This window comes from Populus alba, chromosome 2 (genome assembly GCF_005239225.2).
Source record: "Populus alba chromosome 2, ASM523922v2, whole genome shotgun sequence".
In the NCBI taxonomy this organism is placed as follows: domain Eukaryota; kingdom Viridiplantae; phylum Streptophyta; class Magnoliopsida; order Malpighiales; family Salicaceae; genus Populus; species Populus alba.
In genome coordinates, this window is record NC_133285.1 from 1,829,683 (window position 1) to 1,846,707 (window position 17,025).

General features: G+C 35.7%; 2 protein-coding genes across 2 annotated transcripts; both read right to left on the reverse strand.

The window, feature by feature from the left end:
• Nucleotides 1-210: 210 nt before the first annotated feature.
• On the reverse strand, nt 211-5,096 carry LOC118052731 (zinc finger CCCH domain-containing protein 6). The gene is made up of 4 exons (XM_035063764.2): nt 4,755-5,096; nt 1,642-1,845; nt 1,431-1,555; nt 211-1,354 (listed from the first exon to the last, which is right to left on the reverse strand). Exons 1-4 carry the CDS (start codon nt 4,812-4,814, stop codon nt 442-444), a joined length of 1,302 nt encoding a protein of 433 aa, XP_034919655.1. The 5' UTR covers nt 4,815-5,096; the 3' UTR covers nt 211-441.
• A 2,468-nt stretch (nt 5,097-7,564) lies between these two features.
• LOC118052732 (protein IQ-DOMAIN 32) lies at nt 7,565-12,826 on the reverse strand. The gene is made up of 6 exons (XM_035063766.2): nt 12,475-12,826; nt 11,292-11,663; nt 10,977-11,198; nt 10,325-10,405; nt 8,508-10,167; nt 7,565-7,995 (listed from the first exon to the last, which is right to left on the reverse strand). The coding sequence occupies exons 1-6, from the start codon at nt 12,553-12,555 to the stop codon at nt 7,976-7,978; spliced, it is 2,436 nt and encodes an 811-aa protein (XP_034919657.1). The 5' UTR covers nt 12,556-12,826; the 3' UTR covers nt 7,565-7,975.
• Between the last annotated feature and the right edge of the window lie 4,199 nt (nt 12,827-17,025).

The window sequence follows — 17,025 nt, forward strand, 5'->3', positions numbered from 1 at the left end:
AATAAAAAATAATCACCCTATCATAAATAAATAAATAAATAAATAAATAAAAATACGATAGGTAATGCCGGCTGTAAAATCTGGAATTGAATATGAGATTGTTTGTGTTTTACCACTAAGCAACCTCTTGTGGTTACATTGACATGCGGTGTTAGCTGCAAGTTTCCAAACAAACATTGAGATGCTCCATTCAAAAGGCTCGTACACAAATTGCTCAAAAATAGCAACTCCATACCAACTTCATTGTAGCTCGAGATAGATAGAAGAGACGCCGCATCAACCTCTAAATATGATGGTTTCTGCCCATAATTTAATCTTTAACGTTCCACGATAGAGAGGAACTCTTTGCTGAAGGATCAAACCAAAAATGAAATAGAAAGTATAAAAAGTTGAGCAGCTATAAGCCTTTCTTGTCAGATGAAAGCTACTTGAAATATTACACTAGCTACTGATCTCCCGATCCATTTTCATTCTCTTTGAGCTCTGCACCTCCGCTATGCCACTGCCCTTTGGCTGGGATGATGAATCATGTTGGTATGCACAATTGACTCCATTCCGGCATCCTCTTGAACTATTAAAGTAAATACAAGGCTTCATAATCTTGTGTTTCGATTCCCTTGACTTGGAATTAACTAAATCTTGGCTTGTTCCTACTTGGTGATTGTAACGGCTACCAAACTGCTGAGGTGTTTCTTGTTTATCGCCTCCATGCTGCTGAATCAAGTTCTTATAATAATTAATGTCCTTTGCTTGTGTCGCTCCGGTAGGTGTGGATGGAACTCCTGGTGGAGGAATCCGTGCACTAGAAGGAACCCCCATTGGCACCCCGTTTGGCTGCGTGTAGAATGATCCACTTGAAGTCGCAGTTAAAGATGCTTGTGCACTGGATTCTGTTCTATTCATTTGAATATGTGCTGGATTGGGCAAAGTTACATGAGAAGTTAGAGGATCTGACAAAGGGGTATTGGGAATATTCTGTGCATTGGCTACAGCTCCATGATCAGTAACCAACTTCTCAATCAATTTTGGGTTGCTGAGAATTTTGAGGAGCAGGTCAGGGTCTATCAAACTTCCCTGCTCACTGCTTTTATTGACAGCAGCCATTGCATCAGGTTCGACACCAGGGAGAACTCCTGCAGTTGGTTTCCCATTTGGAAAGCTAGGAATGCCATTTTGAAAGGATGGAAATCCAGAAGCTAATAGTTGGGCTTGTGAATTCATTGGAACCATTGATGGTCCCATCACATCAGATGGTGCCTCTGTTGCATCTTCATCTTCAATGGGGGTAATAGGAATCAGGGGAATTTGATGATCATCATGCTGAGAGCTTTCCAAGTCCACAGAAAATGTGGAGCTGCATACAGACAACTTCTCAGTTCAAGAGGTAGACTTGAAAAAGAGAGAGAGAGGCAAATAGAGAAGTAGCAAACTTTGGAGGAATGGCAGATGGTCGAGGATAAACAGCTTCAAGCACTCTAATCTCCCTCTGATTTTGAACCTCCATCTCTTCACTTTCTTCCCCAGCAACCAATTGCCAGGTCAATTTCAACACAAGCTGCGATAGCCCAAAACTTCAGAGCAATGATTGATATTAAAAACCAAAGGGATGGGCAATTAAAAAACTATAAAACTTTGACTTACCCTGGGCGGACATCTCCATTTTATCACAGGGACTTCTGACAACTTGATCTGCAACTGGCTTGAAGGATGGCTTCCTTCAAAGCCAGGTGGCAGAAAGTCATCAGTTCCAGCTGAATGAGTTGGCCATGATGACTTTGCTTGGAGGTGATCTTGAGCACCTGACCCGATTTGTGAAGGAGATTCCTCTGACAGGAACAACCTTACCTGGTAAGGGGAGAAGCAGGAGTTCAATTTCTGGGCCCTTACAGCTACTGTTTAAATCCTTTATTAAACATCAGAAACTCCATGGAGCAATTGAAAAAAAAGGGAACTAAAACACAAACATCACAACGGAAGTTTTATTATAGCAGAACTTGTATCTTCTTAAGTGAAAACAATTTCTAAAACCTTGTTTGCTTCTGAAACTCCAAGGAGCAATCGAAACAAAGGGAACTCATACACAGCAATAACAATGCAAGTGTTAGTTTATACAGAAAATTCAGATCTTCTAAGGTGAAAAAAATTTACTGCCTTGAACAACATGCATTCGTGCAATTCCTTTATGCACATCCTGAACTGGCCATCCAATAAACGGTGAACTGATAACGAGATGGATATTTTAAACCATCATTAAAGATGAATGCATGATGCTAGACCACAGTCAACAACCAACAAATGGTCAGTTTGTATGGAGACTATAAAACATGGGTGAATCATATATGCAGCCAATGACTCAGAAGCAAGAGACAAGAATGATAGACACCGCAACAATTACATAGTTGGATTTAAATGAGAGCTGAAACCACAGTGGCTATGTTTAAGAGGTTACATATACTTCAAACTTGCTCTGTAAGTGAAGGTTTATGAAATCAGCTTAAGTCTCTACCTTTGTCAGGTAGAGCTTCGAATAATAAATTCAAATTTAAACACTCAAAAAAATATTGTTTAAGCATTTGCTAAATCCCTTGGCAGTTTTGGAGAACAATCAATGCTCCTGAACCCATTTTGATTCCTTCAGAACATGGTACACAGAGTATCCAAATGCTCCTGAAGCAATGTTCTGCCATCAGTTTTTATTTTGTGTCCAGCCATAAGATACAATGCTCAGAAGATTGATTCTTTTACGAAGTAAGTAAATGATTTGAAAAAAGAAATAGGTGCACGAGGCAGCATCAAAGAAGAGAAGTAAAAGAGGGACCCCAAGGAGCGACATTGAAACACCAAGTAGAACATTTGTGTTTGAACTTTTGTCTCTGCGATGATAGAAAAAGACAACTTCCTGGATCAGCAACCAGGGATCACTCAAATTATGTAAATAGATCTAATATCTATGGATGCGTACTAAAGCCCGTTGACAACTTAAATCAAGTCAGAGATTGGAGGTGCATAACATGCCACAATCTCTGGGAATGAAGTGTTCATGGTTATTGGCTGTCAGCCAAAGACACAATTCCCTGATGCAGTCTGATTCTCTTGAATGTCTCACCAGTGGTTCTGTGCAACTTATGAGTCAATATACCATAGTTGCCTCCCTTCTTAAAGGGAGCTCTAATCTTGGAGTTATTCCCCTTTCCAGATGAAAGAAAAATGAAAACAAATTTAGAAGGAAACCAATTAAGAAAAAACTGCTAAGTTGAACCTCGCTATACTACTATAGCATAGACATGAGTACACTTTTAGCATAAGTTCCAGAGAAATGCAAAACCCTCTATCTCCATCATCCCACAAGCATAGGAACAAATGCATGGACGTATATATTGCCTCAAGATGGAATCTCTTTTATCAGTAATCTCATCACAAAATATGTTAATACCAATGCATAATAACAATATCAATTATAATCACTTTTAAATGATGCAGCCAGGAGCACTTTATGCGTAAGTAGATTTTGCCAAAAAAGCAACTAGGTAAAAAATTCATAAATTCACATATAGAGCAAAGAGTTTGCAGGCAACTATATAGCCAAATTCAAAGCATAAGGAACTAAAAAAGAAACAAAGCTGGAGATAAAACATTTTATAACTAAAAAGAAAAAACTCTTAACTCAGCAGTGAACAATAATTCTTAAATCGAAACATAAAACATTTTCCACCATACCATAGTTAGCATGCACTTTGTGGATTTTGTAAAACTTTGACAGTTTGATCTCACAAGAAAAGCATATTTAAGACCGTGTATGCTTCCACATCATATGCCCCTCTTATACGTTCTCCCTTCTCAACCATTCTTAGCTGGTGCTGCCCAACCTCCGCAAACACATGTAATTCCAATTTTATTCAGGCAATTACCTTCTACTACAGCCTTTTTTTTTTTTATTTCATAGATTATTGTTATCAGTAATCAGAATTCTTTTGATGTGAACATGCAATAAAGGAAAGACCAGTCTTCAAAAATGCCTCAAGGCTTAAATTTCATAAATCTCAATCTCGAACTTGAGCAGCTTGCACAAAGAGTTGCAGTTCATGAATGTGCTTACTCCACTGTAATTAGATTGACAATCCAAATTGGAGAAGAAAAAAAACAACAACAACATTTTTAGCCAGGATAGCTTCAGTTTGTACTTCAATCAATCATACCTCATATCTATCACACAAACACAAGATACTTCAAAGAAAATCACCTTCACTACTGCATTCTTCTAAAGTTAGCAATACCCCTCAAAAGAAAGATACCATTGTTAACCACAAGCACTTAAAAAACACATAGATTACTACTTTCAGCTCAAAAGTAAATAACACGATGAAAAAAAATCACATTAAAAAAACTACTCTGTCACTGCTGCTTTTCCTAACACAACAATCTTCGTTTCAAATTAAATGCAATGCAAACCATGCTGAAGTATTGGCCTCCTGAAGCACAAAAATGCCATACAACAATCAAAAATTCCATTACAGAATCCGATTACACACGCGCTATCAGAGTAAGTGATACAAGCACAAACAAAAGAGAAGCAAAGCAAGTGAGCAATCACAAACACATTTCCTCCCAGTAAAATAGCAAGGATAGATTCTTCTTCAACTGCATGACATTGGAATTCATCAGGATTCTAACTTCCATGAAAAGTCAACGAATTCGACAAAGTACATCTTCTTGTTAAAATTGATAAATTTCTTTGAAAAATTTACAATTTTTACCTGACAAAGATTAACATCTGATGCCCAACAAACTCGTTTTGATTTCTTCAATCCTCGCATATTTACAAATCAACAAAAATTCTTCGATTCTTTCAATTTCCAATTTCTCTCACCATAAAATTAATTTTCGATTAGAGTGTAAAACTCCACTCCCGAGTTCGAAACCCTACAAAAACTAGATTTACAACTGCATCGATATCTCTCCTTATCAGTTACTTACCCCTTCCACGATTTTAAGCGATCGTAGAAGAGAGCACAGAGGGATCCAAGGGAACCCTAGAACCTCTGGATTTTTTCTTTCTTTTGAGTTGCCGTTTCTATATCGTTTTCTATATTTTCTTCACTCTTCTGTTGTATCTATAGTATGTACGTACGTTCTGGTTTCAGCGCGTGAGTTGAGATTTTTCTTTTCCTTTTTTTTTTTTTTTTTTTTTTTTTTTTGTTTTTTAAGAAATGGGTACGTAAACTTCATTTCTGCTCGAGTTAATTATAACTTAATCATCATTAGAGTTTAATAAAATTAATTGATTGATTCTTGTGGCTTCAAACTTTATTTTTAAATATTTATGTTCCTAAATTCATTGATAATTTAGTGTTTTTGATGATTTTATTTTATTTATTTTAATTTTTTTAACAAGTAGAAAAAATAAGGGAAGGGTGAACGAAAAAAGAAAAATCAAGTTTGAATATATTAATAAAAACGAGAGTAATTTTTAAATACTTAATTTTATTGTAATAGAAATATTATATTTTAAAAAAGAGGAAATAAAAAATAATCTATAACAATTTTGAATCAAAATTGTTTAAAATTTTATTTATCATTGTTTCTTAAATAAAATTACATCTCATTACTAGATGCTTTTACAAAGATAAAAATACATTATAAAACTTAATTTAGTTTAAGGTTTAAACATAAAGTAAGTAGATCAATACAATTAATCAAAGTAAATCTAACAATATGGTTTTGAAAATTATTTTTTATAGAAGATTTGAGTTTATATTTTAAAAAATAATTTTTTTTAAAAAAAAATAAATTAAATTTTATCATAATTGTAACCAAATTGATTAAATTATAAATTAATTTATCAATTCAATCATTTTTTTTTTCTAATCAAGTTTTGATACAAAAATAAATCAGAACAAAATTCCGAATCCACAAGTTACCGTGTTGTCTTGCCGGCACGGGCTGGAATAACACTGGATCGAAGTGCGGTTTCGCCCAAGAAAAAATTTACTAGTACAAACCTGGGCAGTGGAGTGAGCAACACGTTAGTGAAACGCGATTGAAGTTTGATATGACCTGTTTGGGAAAGCGTTAAAGATTTTCTGACCACAGTTTCTATTTTTAATTTTTATTTTCTATCTTCTTCTTTTTGAATCGGACGATGAAAGGACAGTTGGCTGACGAAAGGTTAAGCTTTTGGTCTGGCCGGTACACGCATGGTTGATAGCCTGTCAGCTACTTTGCCACGTATGGTTTTGTTGTTTTTTATGGCATTCTCCATGGGCTGGGCTATAGCTTCATGAAGGATGGTTTTGTTGTTTTTATGGCATTCTCCATGGGCTGGGCTATAGCTTCATGAAGGATCAGGCCCTGCTCCTCCTGCAGAGCCTCATATGCCTTCAAGAACTTTTCTAGATTCAGCAGGAAAATAGATCGCCCCAGATTGAGCCCTCAGACAGGTGAAACACACCTGGAAAAACTATCATCATTCTTCTCTTTTATGACAATGCTAGATTCCCTCAGAACTCCTCGAGTGATTACTGGGAGGCAGGATGTAGGGTTTTTTTTTTTTTTTTTTTAATGAAATAAGCATTGAAAAATGAAAAATGAAAAATGCTTGCTATTGTCATTTTACTTTCCTCATGGGAAGTTGTCCTAAAATTTTTTCAAGCAATGTATAGTTAATTGGTCAGTGGAATCAACCACAGACTTTCAATGTTTTAGGTCGCCTCATCTTTCATGTCACTGAGCTTTCGAGGATTTCAACTCGAACTTTTATTACCAAACCAAGAGGAAAGGTTGGAAGTCAAAAACTTATGTTACAATAGAGGTAAATTCACTGAGGCCTGCTGTAGTCATTATTCCTAACTTGAGATCTGACCCGACTCAATTTCAAGTTGTAAATTTGTTAAATTAACCTGTAAATTAATAAATCAACCCAACTATATCCAATACAATATTATTTTAAATAAATTTAGAAAAAAAATGAAATTAACCTTATGAAGTTTAATTGGAGTTTTTCGGGTCATTCAAGTTACTTAAATTTGACCAAGTTGGCACAGAAATCTAGTTCAGGAAGGAACCTAGCCCAGCTGGGCTTGCAGGAACGGTTCACCAAGTTGACTTGTTAAACCAGGCGAGGGGTAGTCACGTTGTCGGCTCAGGCTATAGATCCCCACTGATGCACTATTTATGCACAAGAAACATTACTGCCTTGAGATTCTCTCTCCTGTTTTAGAAACATTGCTGACTGAGTTTTTTTTTGGTAATGTAGTTATGGTTGTTTTTTAAATAATTTTTATATTAAAATACATGTTAATAATATTTTTTTATTTTTTAAAAATTATTTTTGATATCAACACATCAAAATAATTTGAAAATACTAAAAATATATTAATTTAAAATTAATAAAAAAAATTATAAATTTTTAAAAAATACTTTTAAAACATGGCAAAAATGATGAAAAGCGAATCCACGCCTCTCCGTCAGGACCCTGCATCCTTTACGTAGAGGGAGTCTGCAAACCTGGAGGACCCCTTTTGTAACGGAGGAGAGAACTAAACGAGACTTTAACCTGTGCCTCTGCTGAAAGAAATAAAATCTTTATTGAAAAAACCAGTGGTGGCCTTTGGAAAGCTCCCACTTCTTTGTTAATGTCTCAAACTCCAGATACACATATCACGACATGTTTAACAAGCCTCAACAGTATCACACAAAATAATGTTGAACAGACACATAGACCATACCTCCACAGTGGAGAGTTTGAGAGAATAATATAATTTTTTTTGGGTTCCAGTAATATACAAGAAGTCCTTACTCGGCTCTATATATATCTCTTTCTACCAAACTCCCAGTGTGCATATAACTAAAGCGCCATCCAGTTGCAGAAAAATTGTATAAAGCATGATAACAAGCCGTCTTGTGGATCAACAATCAACTCTAGGTTTTCCATGGCAGGTAAAACACTGTGCTGTGCACATCAACACTTTCATTTTCTTCACCTCTGCCACTTTTTCTCTGTAACAAACAAAAATCGAGCAGTTAAGCACAGGAGCAATCAGTTTCGAGACAAGTGTCCTAAGGTAAGGACCACTGCATGCTCAGACTACCAAACTCCCCACCACGACAGCATCACGTCAGCAAATGCTGTGAAGGTTAACTCAGGAGGCGAGTAACTAAATAATGGATTACAAGCATCATTGGCAAGCATCTATTCAACCTGTCTTTGGGTGAAAGAATTTCAAACCAAAATGAACCATCCTACAATAAACTGTTATGTTTCATGATGCATGATGGTCACCAGCCATTGCCTATATTAAATGGATTCTAAGCAATTTATGCTAATAACAGCAAAGATGCTATAATAATCATAGTAGTATTGAACAATATCCTATCAAATCTTAAAAAAATTTCAGTCGGGAACTAAACAACATCCCCAATAAGAGTAAATTTGTTAAATGACAATGAAAACCTTTTCAACCACAATGCAAGACAGAATATAAACGAGTACAGGGAAGTTCAGAGAATACCATGAACAATGTGACTATCATTTCCCTTTGCACCCTGCTGTGCCTGAGACATTGACCGCTGGATGCGTGGAGAACCCTGCCTTCCATTTGCACCAGGTAAGGACTGCCTCTTCTTGATGAAATCTCTGTCCTGCACATCTGGGCTGGATCTTGGTGAGTTATTTGCGTTGAGTTTGGCTCTTGCTGATTCCGTGGCTTGCATGAAATGAGGGAGAGAACTGCTGCTGCTGCTGTCTCTTGGCTCTTGATCAGTGCTGTCAGGTTTTGTGGAACCAAATGAATTCCGCCTCTTCCCATTCTTTTGATCTTTGGACAATTGTTCCACACTAGTTCCTGCACCAGAATCATGATTTGGGTTTGATGGAGATCTCTTACTTGCTGATATAGACTTACGTTTTTGGCTTGAACTGCTTTTGTCAGCCCTGCTCTTTTTAGCTTTCACAGATAACTGACTTGAAGGTGTTCCTTGGGACTCTGGAACAGTTGCATGGCTTCTGGGAGAAGCTTCTGGGGATGATCTATATGCTAGACCACCAGCCTCCGAGTTCAGCTCTCTCTTGACATCAGATACACTTTTCTCTGGATTCATCTCCTCCTGTGCAGAAGCTGCATCAACAATTGTATTCGCTGATTCACCTTTGACGTCCTCAAGTTTCTCAGGCTGATCCAAGCGAGACAAAGTTGAAACTGGATCATTAGATGAATCTTTATCTTCTACATCTAAGTCTTTTTTTCTGTTAGGATTACGAGTTTCTTCCCCTGAAACCTTGGCTTCATGCTCAAGTTCTGCAGCTCCGACTTCAAATACATCAGGTGAATCAAGCGTGGAGGTAACAGAGAGTTCAGTGCCACATTCAGAGCCAACGTATTGAACCCTTGAATTATGGGGGACAGAGTTTTCTGCCATGTCAAGCTCCCTGGTCCTTGATTCCGTATCTATCCCAGATATTTCCGTGTTTGATTCAACTCCACTATCTTGATGAGAAGAACTGAATGATCTACTCAAACTGGCTGTTGAACTAAGCCCCTCGAATTTTGTCTGGGCAGCAATGAATGCTGGATTGCTTGCCTTCCTTGATCCATACACGAATTTCTTTCCTTCAGTTTCCAATTGTTCGGAGGCTCCCCTTTTCATAGAACGTTTGGGTTGATCAGGTTGTTCACCATCTAATTCTAGCTTATGAGGAAGAGAATCGGTCACCCTTTTAGAATTTACTTCAGATTCTATAGTTTGATTTGGAAGAGAATTTATAGTTATTGAGGTTTCTTCTGCATCCGATTTATTACTCGTCTCAGGTTGAGGCTGCTTCAAAATATCTCCTGGTAAAGGAGAGTTTGGATGGCACACCTGAAACTTGAAGTCAAACGCATCGGATTTTATCAGACTCTCTTCACTTTCAAATGGCAGAGAAATTTCCTTGGTATTGGACTTTGAATCTTCCGACTCACAGAATTCTTCAGGTGGGACTCTAGTTTGCACTGAAGAGGTAAAATTCTCCCTCTTCTCTATTTCTAGTTGTTCAGTTATGAACTCTGGTTTGGGTGTTGGTTCCACTGATGAAACAGACATCCACCTCTCCAACCAGTTCCATGCAGAATTACGTTTAGACGAATCACACTTGATGTGGATAGGCTTGGTCTTTGGTGTCGATTCCATTAGCTTTAATTCAAAGCAAAAGGTCAGCATGTTTGATAAGTGACATGTATAGCATAAACACAGTTGCAAAATACACAGAAAAGTCAGCATGTTTGATAAGTGACATGTATAGCATAAACACAGTTGCAAAATACACAGAAAAGTCCCCATGTTTCCGTACCTGACGAGCGAAGCTATTGCCGACCAGTTTCTCAATGGAAGTGTATGTAGCATTTGGTATGATTACTGAGCTTTCCTTCTCCTGAAAGCAAAACGAAAAGAAAGCTTCTATGAGACTGTCTGGTGATTTGGGAAGAGAATTGCTGTCCATGAAGTATATAAACAGAGTTTTTTTGTCAAAAGCAGGAGAAGATGCCAGTTTTCTTTAACAAGAGGAGAGCAGAAAATTCTCCTACATGTAGCTTTTACGATAGCTGTTACTTATAGCGAGCATAATGCAATTAACTAAAATGAAAAGGAAAAGTTCCGAAACATTGCGAGTTAGTTCATTAATCTCCCAACTCCAAACTTTGAAGCATTGGTTTAAGATATCATTTCATACTTGCCTTCCAAGAATTCACGATTTTCTATTACATTCTGAAAATGTCTTTCAAATCAAAGCAACAGTAACCGAGTGAGAACAGTGAACTGACATGGAGAATTTGGGACATCAGACAAAAGTTTTGAAGCACTAGCTATTTCATTTGGACAGTGGGTTGTGCCAGACCAGCATCATCCACATAACCAAGCCATTTGTCAATTTTGAACTCTTAACCCTTGTAAAGGCAGTGCCCTTTGGTTAAAACATTCTTATTTAAGTTGAGTAGCATTACCGAGGTCTTGGATATAGGTTTGCCATGCTTCCCACCAACCTCGTTTTCTACATATGAGCTCTCGGGTGACAAACGAACACGGCGAGCACGAACAAGAGCTTGCATTTTAACAATGGCCTGAACACAACGTAGGGTTCCAATGGCATGCTGCCGGACAAGGTAGCCACGTACAGCAGCTTGCAACTTAACAACATTCTTAAGCTTGAGGAGTTCTTTTTGAGCCTGGAGGACAGTTCGAATGAAGAATGGATAAGAATGATTACCAACAAGCAAGCTCCATAGTCAAACATTTCCTTAAAGCAAAAATAAAATTACCAAAACCCCCCTGACAGCAGCCTGTATGACAATAACAACAGACTCTTCCACACGATCATCAACTTCATTCGCATCGTTGGTGAAAACAATGGTCTCAGCTACTTCCTGGTCTGTTGAAGCACACAACTGTGGGTTCTCCGACAGCTGCAGCTTGTCTAGCAGCTGTGGTTTCTCCTCAGTGCTTTGTATCACAGCATTTTTTTCTGGAGCAGTAGGGATGTCTGGTGACTGGAAGTTTAGATTTGCGGGTTCTGGAATCTCCTTGTTCACAGAAGAAGGGGTGATTTCTGAAATGATAGTGTTGCTGAGAACCCGATGACGGGCAGATTTCTTCCGGAAACTCCATCCGCGCTTGTCACTTGAACCATTGCTCTGAAATGAAATTTACATAACATCATCTAACTGATGCCACATTAAAACAGACTTCCTTTTTTTCCAACTTTCGACTGTAATCTTGATGGTGAACGAAACCTTATAGACATACAAGCAATACGATTCGATGAAATGGACATTTCAAGCAAGACATATACATACATACATACATACATACACACATTCACACATACACATGCGATGTCTGATCGACACTACCAATTGCAAATTGCAACCATGATCCACATAATTTCCTTAAACCATCCATGAATTCTGTCATCCATATCTATAGATCTTACATGTAACTTGATCAGTCAAAAACGAAACGCCAATCCGGCGTATAATGTTTGATAATCCATTAAAGCATACTACATTTACTAGTTTCAACTTTCAAATTAGACTGGCGTTAATAAACCCTGACTAAATCAAAGACGAAAGTTTCTAATCCTCGCGTAGACTTAATAAGTTTGACTAAGGAACCAAAAATGGCTAAAAACGTTCCTGCAACGTCCGACCTTCTTCTTCTATCCAGCTTCAATCAATATAGTAAATCAGATTTTAACACCATTAATTACAAAACTTCACTGAACGAAAATTCAAAGTTTCTCGGATCTTCCACACATCCGCACATTGTTCGTTTACCATTTCCAGCAATTCTTCGGAACCAAGCACATTAGTAATTTAACTAATAAATCACCACTCAAACTCAAAAATCAACAAGTTCCCGATAAAAAAAGAAGAAGTGACTGAAGATAGAAAGTAAGCAGTAAAAAAACTAAGGAAGCGATTGTATTGTTGACCAATCAGGTACCTCAGGGAGTTGAAGATCATCTCTGTCAGCAGAATCGCTACCGCAGGTGATTATTTTCAAACAGGAAGCGGATCTTCCCATTTGTATGTTTTTCTTTTTTTTTTCTCTCTCTAAAAAAACCTCACTCGCTCACTCTCTTTCTTTCTTAACCAACCTATATTCGATGTGGCTTGTTGGAAATTGTAGCTAAGAGAGACACGGACCTCAACATGTTCCTTAAATCGAGCTCACTCATGTTTTGGAATCCGTCATTTATCGACAACTCCGTTGCTCCTCTCTCTCTCTCTCTCTCCCCTTGTGCCCTGTCCGTTTGAGATAAAGAGAGAAGCTTGAAAAGGCTGTCAGATCCTCTACGCTTTCCTTTTCTTTTCTTTTTTTAATATTTTTTTTATATTATTCAGCTCATGTAGCCGTTAGATCACGAGACTCGCAACAAGTTATTTACGAGGGGATTTTCCTGTTAATTGGATCGTGATTAATTTGAAAGTTGCCGTTTTATTTACTCAATTAGCATGTTGTTTGTCGTATTTGGTGTGTAATGGCACGCGTGATTGGTCCGGTATGCGAGAGGTGTGTATATTCGTGAACTATACTAGTGTCTGACTTTTGTCTTTTGTAGATGACCTTTACATTAATTGCTTTCAAATTTGTAGCAACGGAGCCAATAAGAAATTGAAACTCTCTAGTTTATCACCAGTTTTAATAACTATTTTTTTATGAAAGCATATTGTATGACCTCTAAAATCACGATTTAGAGGAGCTAAGATATTCTATTTAATTTAATTAATTAACTTCTTCCCCACAAGAGATACAATAAAAGAAAGTTCAGTAAGGTATAATTATGACTTAGCTTTTTGATATGAAAGATTATAAATGTTGTTTAAAAGTATAATAGCTTTTGATTTTTTTCTTGTGTGTTTTAAAAATATATTCGCCTTAAAAATCAAGTTAATATTTTTTAGTGTTTTTTTTTATGATTTTGATATGTTGATAATAAAAATACAAAAAAATCTTAAAAAAAATTATTTTAATATATTTTTAAAATTAAAAGTGCTTTTAGAAAGTATTTTGTACTACAATATTAAATACACATTTAAATTATTATGTGCTTCCCTAGTTGAATCCATCAATTAGATTTTATAATGTGTGTAAAATTTAATAGGTATTGTATAAATAAATGTATAGTTTTCATAACTTAATTATATCGCATTTTTAAAAAATTTGGATATTAAAATTAAATTACTTTTTAAAATATTTTATTGAAACTAAGTTACTCGTGTATTTAAATAACTATTAAAAACTATGGAAATTTTAACAAATAATTTGAATTCAATATTATAAATTTTACAAATTTAAACTTCGTAGTACAAGTTTTATGATCATGTTACATGGCTAAAATACCAGATTTGACACGATACATGCTCTTTTTTTATTTAATTTTTTGCAATGTCTAGTAGATGCTTAAAATGCAGGAAAAAAAAATCGTGGGAAGAAAGGAGAAGTTGGAATTTTGCTCTCTAAATAACAAATAATTAATGTGAATTGTATTGCAAATATAACCTCCAAATACATCACGTCATAAACACAACCAAATGCCTCTTTCCAACCCAGATGCTATTGCACAAACTTCCGGACACTAGGAGTTTAGGCACTTGCCAAGAGCAAAAATTATCCTTTTGTGGATCGATACTCAATTGCGCAACAAACATGTATGATGCATTTACAGTGACAGAAGAGTGTGTACGAAAAGTGTGGTGCACCCACTACGCAGCCAATAATGCAAGTTATCGCGACGCATGAGACGAATAACGTTGCTGAGAAGTTGACACTTGTCTGAATGAGTATTTGTTTTTTTTATCATGATAAGTGTTTTTTTATTTGAAAAGAGTTAAAATAACTTTTTTAAAGTGTTTTTTAAATATTTTAATATGATGGTGTCCATATATTTATATACATGTGTGTATTATTTTAATTTATTTTCAATTAATTTTTTTTATAAGCATCATACACCACCCCATGATTTTAAATTTTTAAAAGGTGAAAGTCGTTTACTGAGTAAAATATAATTAACAATTTAATTATTAAACTAGAGAGATATTCTTCATGATTGATACGAAATTAAATTAAATTTTATATTTAGCATTGTTTTATTTAAAGTTTCAATGATTCAAGATCCATGGATAGTTTTGCTCTCAAGGTAACTTTTAGTTATTATTATTGTTGTTATTTTAAATAAAGATAGTGTGATAAGAAGAAATTCTTTGTAATTTTTATTGTTATTAACTACATATTGAAAAGGGTGTGTGCAGTAAAATAAATCATAAATTATATGTGACAATAAATGATAGTAAATTTATTAATTACAACTAAATATCAAGTTAGAAAGCTAAGATAAATATATTATTTTTATATTAAAAAAATTGAATATCTATCTTAGTTCAAAATTGAATCTCAAATTTTTTTAATTGATTTAAATCATTAAAATTAAATTTTATCTGAGAATCAACTCAATGTTGAGACTTACTATCTTGGATAATTATTACAATCCATAATAGATTATATTTTTCTTTTGTATTGCATTTTCATAGGTTTTTTTTCCATTATAAACATTGTTTTATGATTTCCTGAGTATGAGTTTTGCAAAATTATGTCATAGACGTTAAAAAAAAGAGGCGTGGATGAAAAAAAAGTTAAGGTTTGTTAAATAAGAAGCAAAATGATCCAATTACAAAAAACTAATAAAAAAATCAATTTTTTTTTAAAAAACTAGAGTTAAGATGATTCACTGTTTCACCTCAAATGTTCTAGTTTCTTTGATGATATATGCAATGAAACGATAATTGAGTTTTGATTTTCGTAGAATTACAGTGGGAGTTGATATTTTTTTAGTGCAATTTGCGTAGCGCTGCCATACGGAAACAAACTTTTTTTTTTACGAGCCAAAATATCTGTCTTGTAATGCCTTCCATATCCAACAAACAAAAACAATTGAAAAAAGTATTTCCATCGAACAAATAATTTAGAGCCACGATGCCATCTAAAGTTACAACAGAGCAACCAAACTAATTTGTCTTCACTCTCCACGTGGAAGAGTAGCTGGATGGCACGTGTAACAACAAAGAACCCATGCGATGTCTTGCAGCTGCAAGTGGGATTCCATGAAACAAACGATCGATGTGGGGACCGCACAAAATACGATGCTATGGATCAGGCTTCTTCAGGGATTAATCAGCAATCATTAATTTCTTAAGCCTCAATCAAATAGTTAGCATACAGTCAGTTCAAGAATTAATTGCTCAATGATGACAAGGTCTTTTCATCTTAAAACTAACTAATCAAGAAATGTCTAGCCTAATCTTATCCATTTTCCTTGTAGCCGTCTTGAGAGCGACATGATTAATGAATGGCTTGTTAATTTAAAAAATAAATTAAAAAAAAACTATAAATTATAATATTTTTTTTAACTGAAATTTCAAGATCTATGCATTAACCAGTCAAATTCTTTTTGAATCTATAATTAAAGTAAAGCACAAATCGCACCGCACTGAATCAAAAATAGAAACTTACTTTAAACGGGCAGAAACTATATATATATATATATAACCGTTGTTATCTCGAGCCACAAAGTAATCAAGACTTGTTATTTTGAGGCAGAGCGCAGTCGTATTAAGTTTTTCATGGTTAATAAAACATTTGATGTACATGAGGTGGTCGAACCCACCAATCGACCAAACCCCAATTTTTAGGCGTCAAGGTTTCGCACAACATTGTACATGGACGCTGTTTTGTAGCTGTGTGGTCTCCCTTCATGCCATGGGTCTCCATCAATGAAGAAATCAATCACACCTACTACGATAATGCACATATTTTAATGGCAAAACACCATTTTCACCCAGAATCCAAGCTTCCTAGTGAGATTTGAATCCCATCTAAAGCAAAGGCATCCCTTCACGCACCTAAATGAAAATTATTTCAGAAATCAAACTGGCAATTTAGGTACAACAGCACATGACCGCCCACCATTCGGACTTTCTTTCCTTGGAGGAGTGTCTTGTGGAGCCCCCTCACATGGTAAGACCCTGCTGGCGATGATGATGATGATGAGATAAAATGTTTCTTTCACCAGTTTGATCAATTAGCATTCGCTTGTTGTAGTATACAACGAAATGATACCATCGCAGACCATTGATGGCATGCGATTTTCTAGACCCATGAATCAATTATTTGGAGCATTTTGATGCCTTGTGGAATGAGTGCACAGAAAATACTTTGAGAAGAGATTGATAAGGATCCTATGGAGTTATCTGGTCAAATATTTACTTTTGAAGAAGAATTAATTGACAAAAAAAGGGCTAAAAAAAGCGTGATATTTATGGCGCATCGCACTGGGCCTCTAGAAGGAGCAACCCAGGTGTGTGGGCCTTTAAGCCCAAAACCACGCGCTCGGGGTTTTTTTCCCTCTTATTTAAAGGTTGGATGTCGAGTTTATTTTTTTCTTTTGAAATATAAAGAGTACGCGTCACTTGCTAAGAAAAATGATGCGTCGTCTTC